Source organism: Syzygium oleosum, unplaced genomic scaffold (genome assembly GCF_021117445.2).
Source record: "Syzygium oleosum isolate NSW1041296 unplaced genomic scaffold, Sole_v2.1 Sole_v2.29, whole genome shotgun sequence".
Taxonomy (NCBI): Eukaryota; Viridiplantae; Streptophyta; class Magnoliopsida; order Myrtales; family Myrtaceae; genus Syzygium; species Syzygium oleosum.
The window spans coordinates 3,546,304-3,561,337 of record NW_026607513.1 but is presented as its reverse complement, the minus strand read 5'-3'; the positions used below and the strand labels follow the sequence as shown (position 1 = coordinate 3,561,337).

The following is a 15,034-nucleotide window of genomic DNA, read 5'->3' as shown; positions in this document are numbered from 1 at the left end:
GAAGACACAAGGCAGGTTATCACTCGCAAGGAAAGGTAAAATACAGTTTCCTCAGGCCCACACGAGATGTTGTGCCACTGGTCAGCGGAGAAAAGTTGCTGTCAGAATTCAATGATCAACAGAGAGAAAGCATCTTCACTCCAGAACCATTGCGCACACCCCTATATCATGCAATGCCAGCTTTGAGCCTTGCTTACGTTTTCTCGCATTTGTAGATCCGGAAATGGCAACTACTCCTGCCAATTTAAACTTTTCATTTGACGTGCAAAACCTGCATTACCAAATCATACTGGACATTAGATATTCGAGACAGGTTTAGTTTCGAGGAGGCACAATGTTGTCTCAAGCTAATGATAACTAATATATAGGCTAATTGATAGATCTGCCTGCTCATGTTCTATTACAAATATATAGAGCACAATCAACTTATTTACTTTGGCCATGGTTTGTCATTGTACATCCTCCAAGGCCCCATTATCACTGCACCACAAGATCGACGATATGCTAGAGATCAGAGGCACCAGAGGATGCCCATTGGACCAAACTAGGTATGCGTGAACAATATTTGGTCGAGCACCAACCACCTCAGTTTCCTTCAGACTGCTCATTGGAATTTAAATTACACACAAAATGATTCACGCGAAGACATGAAGAAAGAAAGTAGAAATCATACTGTTGCTATTACGTTAGAGCCAGTCTGCTCCTCTTGATCTTCCCATCTTGCTGCTTACCAGAAAGATGTACATGAGCTGCACCACCACCAGGTGCTATACCCTCATCCATCGCAGCAAATGCGTGTTGATTTGCATCCTCTATTCTAAGTTTCCGGTCTGCAAGTTCCATCTCAGTGTGTGCTCCTGCATATTTGCCGGTGTTGCAAAGCATATGTTGACAGATGTTTGAGTAATTACTTCATCACGATGAAGCCTATGGGATCTATGTAGTACCAACACGCAACACGACACGACACGATATGCGACACGTAATTTCTCAAAAATAGAGAATTCCGACACGTTGAGACACGTTCTATATTAAATATATATTTATGTATACATAATAAATTATCATTTTTATGATTATTTCAATCAAATTAATTTGATTCAAATCCACATATAAATATATAATACAAAAAAAAGCCTAGAATGAATTTACATTAAAAACATTAATCCACAATTTGTTAATATCATTCATTGTTTCAATTTGATAAATTCAACTACATTCCATTATAATAATCCATAAAACTTGGAGAGAAAAAAAAAATAAGAAATCCACATTTCACCATTAAATTTAACAAAAAAGTCAAAAAACAAAAAAACAATCTGACATTTCACTATCAAATATAACAAGAAGTCATTCATCTACGTTATCCACATCTTCTAAAAAAAACACTGGACTCCATCTTCGGGCCCCGAAAGGGCTAGGCCAGCTTTTTTTCCCCGCCACTTGGGCCAGCCCGGCCCGGCCCGGCCCTTCTACTTTCCTCTCTCCTTCCTCGTCTCTTCCTCTCAGACGCTACGAAAAGCGGCATCGCCAGAAGCAACAGAGGACAGAGGCAGAAACAGGGGCGCAGGGGGGCAGCGTCGACAGGGCTGAAGGTCGGGCCGAAGGCCGGCACAGCAAGCCGGGTAGGAATCGCTTGCCCGACTCTCGTGTCGGCGGCGTGTCTGGCGCGTTGACCGCGTGTCGGTGCTACGTAGTCTGGGATTTGTGCGTAAACAAAAACTTTAGATCCCAGGCGAAAGCATTCAAAGAAGACATACCTAGATCCGAATAGAGAAAAGGGAAGCATCGAACGGAGAAGAAAATGAATAAGAGAAACGCATTGTATGGCTTAGGGATTCTTCCACCTCTAGTCCCTCTGTCCGTGTACGCCTACAAAGCCCTGCAGGGGAGAGGATGCGCGGTCCCTCAGAACCACGACGTGTTCTTGAGCTTCAGAGGCCCAGACTCTCGCACCGGCTTCGCCGATTTCCTCTACAGCAGCCTGGTAGCTGCTGGGGTCCACGTGTTCAGGGATGACGACGCGCTCCCGATTGGTGAAGAGATAGGCCCGGAGCTCCTCCGCGCTATCAGGTCTTGTAGGATTGCGATCCCCATCATCTCCGTGCAGTATGCGCAGAGTAAATGGTGCCTCCGCGAGCTCGCCGAGATTATGGATTGCCACAGAGAGCATGGCAAATCAGTCTTCCCTATATTCTATAAGGTGGATGTTGCAGATGTAAGTAACCTACGGGGTCGTTTTGGAGCTGCTCTATTTGAACACAGGAAGGTGTACCGGGACAGCTCGGAAGAAGAGCGAGTACGGGATTTGAGTGAATGGCGGAAGGCACTGGCTTCTGTAGCGAGGATTAGAGGATGGATATCACAAACCATTGCTAATGGGTATGTATGTATGTATGTATGTATGTATGTATGTGCGTGCGTGCGTGCGTGCGTGCGTTACGCTCTTACGAATCTGCGAATCGAACCCCTATGCACTTAGATGGGACTACATGATCCGGAATCGCAGAGTTAGGGGAAGGAAGGCTATACGACTAACTTTGGTTTACGCACATATGTTGGTGGGCAGGCATGAAGGAGAGCTGGTGAAAATTGTGGTCGCAAGGGTTTTGACTGAATTGAAGACATCGTGGATCGAACGGCTCCCCCTGTTTCCTATATTGATGTCTAATCACCACATAAGATCATGTGAGTATTCTCTGAGTTCATCATGCGAGAGCTTTGGCCTCCCTTAATTCCACATAGAGTCATAAGGTTCGCATGGTTAATGACTAGACCGATCTAAAAGTTACTTGGTCTTTTGAGCTTTTCATATGATTCGTATTGGCTGCATCTCATCATCATCACTTGGTGTCTTACTGGATCACAGTGTATTATTACTATTCAAAGGAGAAAAGAAGACACAGTCAATGCCAAGTGTTCTTGGCCTTTCGTGGCCCTGATACTCGATACGGCTTTGCTGCATACCTCTACATCAGCCTTGTGGCTGCAAAAATCAGAGTGTTTTATGATGATGATACGTCCATCATAGGTAAAGTTATTAGTGATGAGCTTATGAATGCCATCGACCACTGCAAGATATCCATTCCGATTCTCTCTGAAAATTTTGCCTCCTCTAGTTGGTGCCTCCGTGAGCTAAGTTACATGGTTGACTGCAAGAAAACAAAAGGGCAAACGATATTGCCCATCTTCTACAAAGTGAAGCCCTCACACGTGAAATATTTAACGGATTGTTTTGGCGACCGCCTTCGTGAATATGAGAAGCGTTGTGACAGAGATCAATGTGAGAAGTGGAAGGAAGCTCTCAAGAAGGTTGGATCCTTTAAAGGATGGGAATCGGAGAGAATCAACAATGGGTACTTACTTTCATCATCCTTAATTTGAACTATAACTGGAAACTTCTTATACTACTCAGAGCTCACTCCAATTTTGTTTGGTGATTGGCAGGCATGAAGCGGTACTTGTGAAACGGGTCGTCCAGGAGGTCTCGAGGTTGTTGAAGAATCCCCAAACGCATGATCGCCATCTCCATCCACTGAATATTGACTCAATCCTGGGGTAAGTAACAACTCATTTTTAGCACCTGTGATTCCTGTTTGACAGAGGATTTTCCAAGATGATCAAACATGTCATCATTTACTGTTCATCATTTACTGTTCATCATTTGCAATAATTTTCTAAAGACTGCAGACAAAGTCTTTTGGATTCAGATGCGACATGATTAACGGATGTCTCATGTTCGGATTTACAAGTCTGTTCTGTTACAGATAGGGAGAGTATATAGAAAGAAGCGTGAATGAGAGCAGGGAGACCAAGGGAATGAAAGGCGGAGAGAAAATTGCCCAAACAATGAAAGCTCCAGTTACCTGAATTAGTTATCTGAAGGTGCCATAAAGGAGTTGCTATTGAGTCGAAGTAAAATGTGATTCCTCGAAATGCAGATTGCCTTCTAATTAAGTCAAGTACATCTTCCTTACTCAAACTAGTCGAGCTTGTTCCGGTGTAAAAAAAGATGAGAAAACGAAAATGGAAACAGCTGCAATTTGCATTCACATAGCTTGAAATATATCACAATGTGCTGGATCACTAGAAGAGAATATCTCCTTTCTTGGCTTTCTTGTCTTCCTTAAAACTAAAATATGATCATGCACGCATGGGAAAAGAAGCCATTTGAGTTGAGAGTGGCGTTTCCTTAAGATTGGAGAAGGCAACAATTACATCTGTTCAATGATTCAGCATGTCGAACTCCACGTGACTTGTCGAAAAAGTTGTACATGTTTGTTGCCATCTATTTCTACAATATTTGATTGTGCTTTCTCTTTGGATATGCAAATGGGGCTATATTACTGCGTATTAGTTATCTTATAGAGTAGAACAAGCCACTAGAATTCATTGAAGGAATGGGAAAAAGAGAGTGCATTATTTCTCTTCTTCAATCAATTTCAGTAGGAAACTAATCTGGTTCCATCTTCCCATCCATTACAAGTAGGAATGACATAATATGGCATGTGAGCAATTACAATAGAATGAGGAGCGACTATTCTTGAACTTGACGAATTCACGTGACTTTAACTATCTTCATCTCTCTGAAGAAACTTGAATTGAAGTCACAAACCAGTCTCGGGAAGATGAACTTCGTCTCTTAAAATATTAGAACACTGCTAGTTTCGAGTCAATCTTGATTATCTTCGCCCATTCAAATAATAGGTGAGTAATTGTTTTCATCTTTACATAGGAAACATCAAAACTACGTTAGATTTGTATCAACAAACCTGGTGATCTTCATCTGTAGAAATTCAGAATCTTTGGTGCGTTCAAGCCGCAGAAAATGCTCATTACTTTCACCTTTTTAGACATCGAAAGTTTGTTGAATTGTAAAAACTCCAGTAGCTTGCATCCTCTAAACACCGAACTCTATTGGATTGTAATCATAGATGACATCTACAACTTTACCTGTCTAGTTTATCATCTCCCAAGTGTTGAACTTTTGTTGCATTTGGTATTAGAAACTAGTTATACTGCAAAATTAACCAGATTAACTTGGTCTTTTGCCAATGTGGAAACATCATGATCACTTGTCTTATTTCCTGACAGCTCGAAGTTGTAGGTCCTGGGGGACCACCGGATGGGCATGGTGATAAAGATCATCACCATTTATTCAGGCTTCAGGTTCACAGTTTGAATAAGATCTGGGGAGCTAATTGGGCAGTTTTCTGTACTCTGCTGGATCCACCAAAGGCCTACTGGTTTTGTTTGTTTCTTTTTGGTCTTAGTTTAAAAGACCGTTGCCTGGCAACAGTGGAGCTGCACCTTTGTTTTCGGTACTTTAGATGCATAATGTTTGCTCCGGGAGCTATGAATATTATTTTTAGGTCTTCCCTGGATTTGTTGCTGAATAATGATTCTCTTGGGATCCTATGCAAAGAACTTAATGAACAATTTTGAGCTTTGAGGATATGCTTGTTGAATATGTTTCGGCACCGAGATTTACTCTTGCAATTAGAGGTGAAATAAGCAACAAATGAGTGACAGTTCTGATGTGGCTTTGGTAACTTAAGAGTATCGCCGGTGTAGCAAGCGCATGTTGACAGATGTTTGAGTAATTACTGCATAATTGGGCACCTCCCTTCTATGCAGGTGAAGCTTATATTGCATTTCAGAGTTCAAACTTGTGTGAGAAATATTAGTATTTGGCATCAGTACTAATAATCAACTAAATCAAAGGATTGGCCTTTGGCACTGAGCAAATATGGACACTTTCCTGATCCAGATCCAGGCTTGTGTCTACTACGGTGGTAAAGTTTGTGTGTTTTGTGCTCATCTCAATGAACAGTGTTCTTTTTGAAAACCATGCAGCTGGACTGTGGGTCTATGGTGGAATCAATCTTCACCAGGGCATGTAATCATACTTATGGATTTCCTACCTCGACACCCAGTCGACACGATATGAACAGGCATGATACACAGAATATATAGAGAGAATCGGAATTCTTCTCCTCAAAAGGAAGATGAGAAATCAGAACATCTTATATTGCACAATTGATTTTGTTGATCAAGGCAGAATTGAATGACTATGTCCTCAAATTTTAAGAAGATGTACTCTGACCTTCCTCTTTTTGACGGACTATGCATTGTTACTGATTAATGAATATGGTTTGATGCCGCCATTTGTAGTCCAACTATTGTCATTAGCATAGGTACGATGTTTGAATACCAAAGTAGAGTTCTATGGCTTAAAGTTGTTGAAACACCATGGAGATGCCTTTTGAAATCAAATGAACATGAAGTATTACATAAATAAAAAACAGTAGATAAAAGGAGAGGAAATAAACTGAGTCCCGCTCGTTGTGCTAATGGTAAGACGACAAATTTGAGTCCAGCTCCTCTTTCATTCGCCAAGTCTTTAATTACCAGAAATTGTCCTAAAGAGTATACATTTCTCCCTCTGATAATCATTGGTTTCTACTGAGAGCAAATAAGTATATTACGAGGGTATGTAATATTTTTATATGTCCAGTTGAATGGCATTGTTGATTTCATTGATACAGTTGCAGATGATGAAACCTTTAATAGTAATTAGTTTCATCTGTTGATCTATCATGCGTGAAACCCCAAATGAAAGAGACCGAAATTTTGGATTGCTGTCTGAAAAGTATGATCTAATGTGGAGGATGGGTCATATGATGAAGTCAATGAGCATAAAACTCCTCTCTTTTTTTTTCCTGAAACGAAGTGATGTCTTGAACGTTTGTGGTCGCGTGTCACCGGCGGAATCACGGATGCCGCGTCCTGTGCATCCAAGCCGAGCCACCCTTTCCGGCGTTGCTTGTGGTCATCACGTCCTACGCGTCCAAGCCCAGCCATCCCTTGCGGCGTCGCATGGGGTCGTCCTACCTGTTGCCCGTTCAGATCTGGCCTTGTCCATGGCTTGCGAGGCGGCTTGTCCACAGTTCCGGCGAGCCTGGACGACGGCGCCGGTCCAGAAATGGAGTTGTCCTCCAGATCTGGAGCTGGTGACGGCGGCTCCTTCATGACCGCAAGCGACGACGGAGAGGACGGAGGGGTGGCTCGGCTTGGACGAGCGACGCCAGCAACGGTCATGGATGAATAGAGCTCTCTGGACAACGAAGCAAAGAAGCATCTCTCTAGGAAACGGAACAAGCTTCCATGGCTGAACGATAAGTGGAGGAAGAAGAAGATAAAAAGTAATTTTTTTTAATTTTAACTCTGCTGACACGACGTCAACCTATTAGACACGTCAACGATTCACGTGGCCCTTTTCTCAACGGGGAGAGTCACCTGAAAGCTTTACCAGCGCTTTTTGGCTCTGCATCTTCCAAAAACTTTTCGTTTAGGGATAGGAATTCCAACATTTGTTCTGGGGCCCTTTGTAGTGGACCTGAGTCTAGAGGCCGGGGCAGAGACCACCGAGGTCCATTGAGGCCAAGCCCGGGTATAAAGAGGCTGAGCTCATAACCCTGGTGCCTGGCCCCGGATCCATGAGGTTGGGCTAGGGGAAAAAATGCCTGTGCCCGAGACCTCCACACCTGTGGCTGTCCTCGACGCCTAGGCCCATGGTCACAGAGGCTAGGCCTAGGAACTCGTACCTTTGCCCGATGCCCTGGCCTAGGTCCACAGAGGCTGGGACTTGAGACCTTTGTGCTTGTGCCCGAGTCTCCGACGCCGTTGCCCCGGGTCCACTAAAGTTGGGCCCAAGACCCCGGCGCCTAGGATTGGGTTTTTGGTGCCCAAGCTCGGGTCCATCATGGCTAGACTCGGGTCCATTGAGGCCGCCTGGGACCCAAGTGCCCGTGCCCGGCTCTCTAATGCCCAGGTTCATTGAGACTGGGCCTGGGACCACTCTTCTGCTATGGCCTGGAGAGCAAACGAATCAAAGTGTTTGATGATGATGATCCGTCCCTCCTCGGTAAAGATTTTGCTTATGAGATTTGCAATGCCATCAACTACTGCAAGGTATCCATTCCAGTTCTCTCTCAACATTTTGCCTCTTCTCGTTGGTGCCTCGAGGACCTAGCTCAAATGGTTGAATGCAAGAGAACAAAGGGCCAAAAGATATTGCCCATCTTCTATAGAGTGAATCCCTTGCACGTTTGAGATGTATCGCATTCGTTCGGAAAGGACATGCTTCGACATAAGATCCTGGTTGACAAAAGTACTTATGAGCGTTGGGAGCGATCTCTGAAGGAGGCTGGGTCCTCCAAAGGATGGGTATTGGAGAAAATCGATCAAGAGTACTTACTTTCATCATTTCCACCAAAACATTAATTGCATTTTATTACTGGATGGTAGCTTATTTCAAATTTATTTGGCAATTGGCAGGCGTATATTGGTACTTTCAAAACAGGTCGGCAAGGAGATTTCGAGGTTGTTGAACATCCACTGAATATCGACTCGATCTTGGGGTTAGTGAAGCAAGATGTATTTTCCTCTACGATCAAAAGCTATAGATCAAACAAGATCCGTGCCATTTCTCATTGTGCAAAAGCCTCTGTCAGTTTGCTTTGCATATTATTAGAGGCCAAAGAACCGGCGTATCCCTTGAGTTCGTGCTTGATAAAGCCCCTCTCATCAATGTTGGCTCGGTATTTAATGACTTGTTCTTTTTCAATGTGTGCATGATCAAATTTAGTTTTAAGAAAGGCGAAAAAGCTAAATTTCCAGGCACATTGTAGTATATCTCAAGCCATGTAAATGCAAATTGCGACTGTTTTCCGATTTTCATGTTCCCATCTTGCTTATACCAAAACGAGCTGAGTTTTCGACTAGTCATGGTAAGGAATGTGTCTGTGCCAAACCGGCATACTTCAGAGAAGAATTCAGAATCTAAATATCTTATTTGAATCACAGGCTGCAAAGAGAGGAAGTAATTGTACTGGCAAATTGCATCCTGTATGTAGGTTTTAGGACTTTGAGGAAGGCGTAGCCAAAACAAATATCTCGTGCCCTTAGGTAGAAGTGAGAGAGAAGGATTTAACAAGGACCCACGAATAAACAGTGAGAGAAGAAGAGATGTCCCCCATCCATCAGCTAATGGAGAAACATAGCCAAAAGACATAAAGAGCTTGAAAATGTCGACTTCAGAATTTACAGATTGATGGAGGAATTCAACTATAAATGACCTGCAGTAGTCAGGATTTGGATCATTGGAAGTTGCACTGAGCATACCATAATTTCGGCCTATCAGTAATTGTCTGAAGTGCGTTTTTGTATCAAAAGCAGAGGCATTGCCATCTGATCCAAATACCTGTTCTCCACACAAAAAAGCATCTGTGTATCATCAGTAATTCTGCAGAACGAGATCGAGACCATCTACTTCATCGTTTCATCAGGAAAAGTACCAGAAGCTGTACACAGATGCATATGAAACACCAGCGCGGCTGCTGTTGAAAGCTCCTCATGCTTCACCAACCCACGCTACTGCCAAAGTAGCCGAAGAATCTTTTTCAAAGAGGTGCTGACAGCCTTTACAAGCAGGAAAAGTTGTCTCAGATTCAATTAAGTAGCCAAAAAGAAACTCAAGAAGGTACCTTATCCGAGATTGTAGATGTGAAGAGCATTTGCATCTGAGGATTTTGGGTCTTGGCTTTGGACCAAAGTACATTATAGCTTCCTACTGGTGCTAGGATGAGAGGCTCGGGTTTGATACTCTTGTAAATGTCCATATGTGTACATACAAAATTAAAACCCACAGTATAAGCATCTCATCCGCCTAAAGTCGAGTTCGCTCATAAATTCATTGGAAATTATACCGATAGCTCGCTCACATCATTGGAAATAAGCATATATTGGACGTAGTAAAGAAAGTACTGGAATTTACTCTTCGTAGGTCCAAATGTGTATGATATAAATGGCTGCAACATAATTGGGGGAGGAAGCGCTTCCGAAGTCACTTTACATAGCTCCAGAAGCAGAATAAAGAATGCAATTGCTAATTACCGAATTCCCAACCATGAATTGCGTAATTCTTGCTGATGGTATAATGCACAAAGAATACGGATTCTTAGAATCCCAAGCACCCATTGCAGGCCCATGTCGTCGGGGTATGGTTCGTCCATTAAGTGCATGTAACCCAAAGATAACTTCGCCCCTGATGAATATAGTATAGATCTAGATTAAACAAAGTTCTGAGTAAAAGCACATGAACTTGGGTTGCTCACACTTTCCAAACTATGATACTTGTTGGATATAGCTCGTAATGAGACGGATCATCTCCAGTCGACCTTATAGTGCATGTTTGGAACAAAAGCATGTCATCAAAGAAGCAATTTTTTTTGGACATAATCAAAGAATCATTTGCAGATAAGTGTAACACTCTGGATCCGTTAAGAAACTTTGATTAAAGTCACAAACCGATCTCGTGAAGATGAAACTCATCTCTTTGAATATCAGAGCACTACTAGTTTCAAGTCAATCTTGATTATCATCACCTCAAACAACAGGCGAGTAATAGTTTTCATCTGCACATTGCAAACATCAAAATCCTGTCAGATTTGAATCAACAAACCTGTTAATCTTAACCTGTAGAACTTTGGAATCTTTGCTGCATACAAGTCCCTCATCACTTTCACCATTTTAGGCATCGAAAGTGTTATTGCTGATATAGTCAGCTAATTCACACAAACTTCTAGTTTTCACAGAGAGAGATAGAATGAAAAACCTTTTACTTCATAATACCGAAAACTATCAAGTACAAGCAAAATAGGAACCTTTTAGAACCGCACACAAACGTGCAAAACAGACTTGTTCCACTTCCTAGAAAATAGCTAACAAACCAACCGCCTAACAAACAAACTTGACTGAATAACAAAAAAAAGCTAAAATGACAGAACATCAGCAGCAACACTGAGACACAGCTCCAACAAACTCCTCCTTGGATTAGTTGCTGCTGCAAACTCCTATTTTCTCTCTTAACAGCTCAAATCTTCCAGCCTGAAGTGGCTTTGTGAACATGTCTGCAAGCTGATCTTCTGATCTGCAATAGACCAACTTAATTTCACCACTTTGTTGCACTTCACGCAAAAAGAAGAATTTGACCTTAAAATGCTTGGTTTGGCCATGGAAAACTGGATTTTGTGAAAATGCTAATGCAGCCTGATTGTTCACATAAACTTCAATACAATCACCAGAATTCAACCACAGATCCTTCATTATCTTCTTCAGCCACAAAGCTTGATTTGCAGCTGCAATAGCTGCTATAAACTCAGCCTCTACAGTGGATTGATCTACAATCTCCTGCTTTTTGGAACACCAGGAGAAACAAGCAGAACCAAGAGTGAAGCAGTACCCAGATGTACTCTTCATGTCATCCACTGAGCCAGCCCAGTCACTATCAGAAAAGCCCTGCAACTTAAACTTCTGGCCTTTCCTAAACTTCACACCAAAGAACAATGTTCCTTTAAGGTATCTCAAGACCCTTTTTGCAGCAAAATGTAATTGACTGGGACTACTCATGAACCTGGATAGAACACTCACAGCAAATAGAATATCTGGTCTAGTTGCTATAAGATACATGAGACATCCAATCAAGTTTCTATACATAGAAGCATCTACTGCATCCGTTCCATCATTCTTCTGCAGCTTCTCCTTAGCAGCCATAAGAGTGCTGACACTTCTACAATTTTCCATCTGAAACTTCTTCAGAATTTCCTTCATGTATTTTTTTGGCAGATGAAGATCTCATGTGAAGCTTGTTTGATTTCCAGACCCAGGAAATAAGCCATCTTTCCCAAGTCTGACATCTCAAAAACTGCAAATAGGCCTTGCTTCACCCTCTCTATCAGTTCCACATCATTCCCTGTCACCAACAAATCATCTACATAGAGTGACAGAATTACAACACTGTGATTCACCCTCGTGACATAAAGAGTGAACTCACTCAAGCTTCTTACAAAGCCAAAATCCTGCAAGTATCTGTCTATCTTCCCATACCAAGCTCTTGGAGCCTGCTTCAGTCTATATAGAGCTTTCCTCAATCTGTATACCTTCTCTTCTTGTCCTTTGATACTGAAGCCTTCAGGTTGTTCAACAAAAATCTCCTCCTTGAGCTCTCCATTCAGAAATGCAGACTTGACATCTAACTGAAATATAGGCCACCCCTTCTCTGCTGCAACAGCTAATAGTAGCCTGATTGTATCAAGTCTTGCAACAGGAGCAAAAGTCTCAGAATAGTCTACTCCCCATATTTGAGCATAGCCTTTCACAACTAGTCTAGCTTTGTGTTTATTGACAAAACCATCAGGATTAAGTTTTGTTCTGAACATCCACTTAACCCCAATCACATTCTTATCAGATGGTCTGTCAACAAGCTCCCATGTGTGGTTTTTCTGAATCATTGCCAACTCCTCCTGCATTGTTGCAATCCACCTCTGATCCTCCTTAGCTTCCACAAAGTTGGCTGGTTCAAGCATTGCCACATTGCTTCTTTCATAAATTTCAGCAAGTGACCTTGTGCCTCTTACTGGTAGATCATCCATAGTATCTTCCAATCCATCCACAACTTCATCAACTTGTACAATTGTTGCAGGTTATTGTTATGCAGATTGCTGCTGTCCTGTATTCTTTTCTTCCATCCAATTCCACTCATCTTCCTCTAGAAAAACAACATCTCTGCTCACAATCACCTTCCCTATCATAGGCTGAAAAACCTGTAAGCCTTTGATTGGAGACTGTACCCAATGAAGACTCTAGGCTCAGCTCTTTGATCCAGCTTGTCCCTCTTGACCTGAGGAACATGACTATAACACAAACATCCAAAAACCTTCAAATTCTTCACAGAAGGTTTAACCCCATACCAAACTTCAAAAGGTGTTGTCCTTTCTAAGGCCTTTGTGGGTAATCTGTTCAACAGGAATACTGCAGTATTAGCTGCCTCAGCCCAGAACTTTTTAGGTAACATCTTCTCCTGCATCATACATCTGGCCATCTCCATAATGCTTCTGTTTTTCCTCTCACAAACCCCATTCTGTTGAGGTGAATAGGGAGCAGTGAACTGCTGCACAATGCCTGCTTGCTCACAGTTTAACTTAAATTTGTGAGCAGTATACTCAGAACCATTATCAGACCCGAGCATTTGGATTTTCTTCCCACTTTGATTCTCAACTAAGGCTTTGAACTTCACAAGCACATCAGCAACTTCAGACTTGGCTTGTAGAAAGTAAATCTAGCTCATCCTAGTCATGTCATAAGTGAAAGTAATGAAATACCTGCTACCATTGAGAGATGACTCAGACATAGGTCCACATAAGTCTGTGTGGACTAATTGCAGCTTCTCACATGCTCTCCAGCCTCCTCCTTTGAAAGGAAATTCGGCTTGCTTGCCAAGAAGACAAGTTCTGCACTGTGGAAATTCCTCTTCCAAACTTGGCAAGTTATCTGCCAAGTTATTCCTCTGCATAAACAACATGTTCTTCCTGTGAACATGCCCAAGCCTTTTATGCCATAGCTCTGCATTTTCTTCTTTGCACTTCAAAGCCATTTGTTGCATCTCCTGCGGCTTGAACAGGAAGCACTTGTCCTTCATTGGCATTCTCAGCACGTTCTTGCTATTTGCATTATCAATAAGGCATTCCTTCCCTTCAAACTTCACCTTATAGCCCCTCTCAACTAATTGACCAACACTCAAGAGATTCTTGTCAACTTTTGGCACAAAGAGAACATCACTGATCAGCTTCACCTCTTGATTTCCTTCAATAGCCTTTGTACCCTTCCCTTGCACTTCGATATACTGTCGATTGCCAATTCTGACTCTGGACCTGACTAACCTGTCTAGTCTCCTAAACAACTTCAAATTGCCAGTCATATGATTGGTACAGCCACTATCCACCAGCCATGCATCATTCTCAACAGGAGAACCAGAATAGGAAGCTACAAACAAGTGTTCTTCCTTAGTCTCATTCACTGCTATCTGTACTTCTCCTGCTTGTTGGTGATTGTTCTCTTTGCAGATAGCTTCCATGTGACCAACCTTGTGACATCTTCTGCACTTAGCATTAGGCTTCCTCCAGCATCTAAAAGATTGATGATTAGTTCCACCACAGTGTTGACAAGGCTTCTTGTTCTTCTTCCATTTGACAGACCCATTAGAACTTCCTTCTTTTGCTGCAAACTTGGAGTCACCTGCATTCCCTTTGGACTGATTCCATTTCTTCCCTTTGTCTCCATTATTGAACTTCACTTTAGCTTGCAGTGCACCCTCCACAGGTTCTTCTCTTCTCATCAGTCTTCTATGCTCCTGTGCCTGCAGGGCACTTAACAATTCTGCAAGTTTTATGTCAGCTAAGTCTCTTGTATTTTCCAGAGAAGCTATGGTGGCTTCAAACTTCTCTGGAAGAGACACCAGGATCTTCTGAACCAGGCTTTCATCCTTCAAGTCAGTCCCTAAGACTCTAATCTTTTCAGCTATCTCAATCAGCCTATCAGAGTATTCCTTCACAGATTCTGAATCCTTCATCTGCTGTCTCTCAAACTCCCTCAAGAGATTCAGCACCTTCATGCTCCTTACCTGCTCATCTCCCTCGTATTCATCCTTCAAGAAATCCCATATTGCCTTTGCAGAATCACATCTCATGATCCTTGTGAAGATAGGGGGTGAGACAGTAGCATACAGGCAAGACTTTGCCTTGGCCTTCCTTGTGGTTCTCTCTTTATGGTACTTTATATGATTCAAGGTCGGATTATTTGGAAGTGGAGCAACCTCATTGTGGCATTCCGAATTTCGGCCCATAGTTGGGATTTATAAAACATGTAATTCGTCAGTCTGCTTATAGTAAAATCTCGCCCGGGAACTGTTCACTCTCGGTTATTGTTTTTAAAATTGAGATTTCGCTAGAATCGCACTCGATTGAATTTGGCCGTTATTTAGAGCCCAAACTTTGGTGTCGAATTCCTCGGAGTTTTGGGACGAATTTAATTGGACGGTGCCGATATTATTGTGGCCAGCCTCGAGATTGCCCGGGATATGTGAAAAGTGAAATTTGGACCGGGTGCGGACCTAGACCAGTATACCTCCCTCAGT

The 15,034-nt window shown here is 42.4% G+C and overlaps 1 protein-coding gene and 1 pseudogene across 1 annotated transcript; both read left to right on the top strand.

The window, feature by feature from the left end:
* Positions 1–1,626: 1,626 nt before the first annotated feature.
* LOC115693992 (uncharacterized) lies at positions 1,627–3,771 on the top strand. The gene is made up of 5 exons (XM_056303766.1): positions 1,627–2,382; positions 2,570–2,688; positions 2,870–3,356; positions 3,448–3,558; positions 3,768–3,771. Exons 1-5 carry the CDS (start codon positions 1,805–1,807, stop codon positions 3,769–3,771), a joined length of 1,299 nt encoding a protein of 432 aa, XP_056159741.1. The 5' UTR covers positions 1,627–1,804.
* A 1,978-nt stretch (positions 3,772–5,749) lies between these two features.
* Positions 5,750–14,703, top strand: LOC130135208 (TMV resistance protein N-like; annotated as a pseudogene).
* Positions 14,704–15,034: the final 331 nt, after the last annotated feature.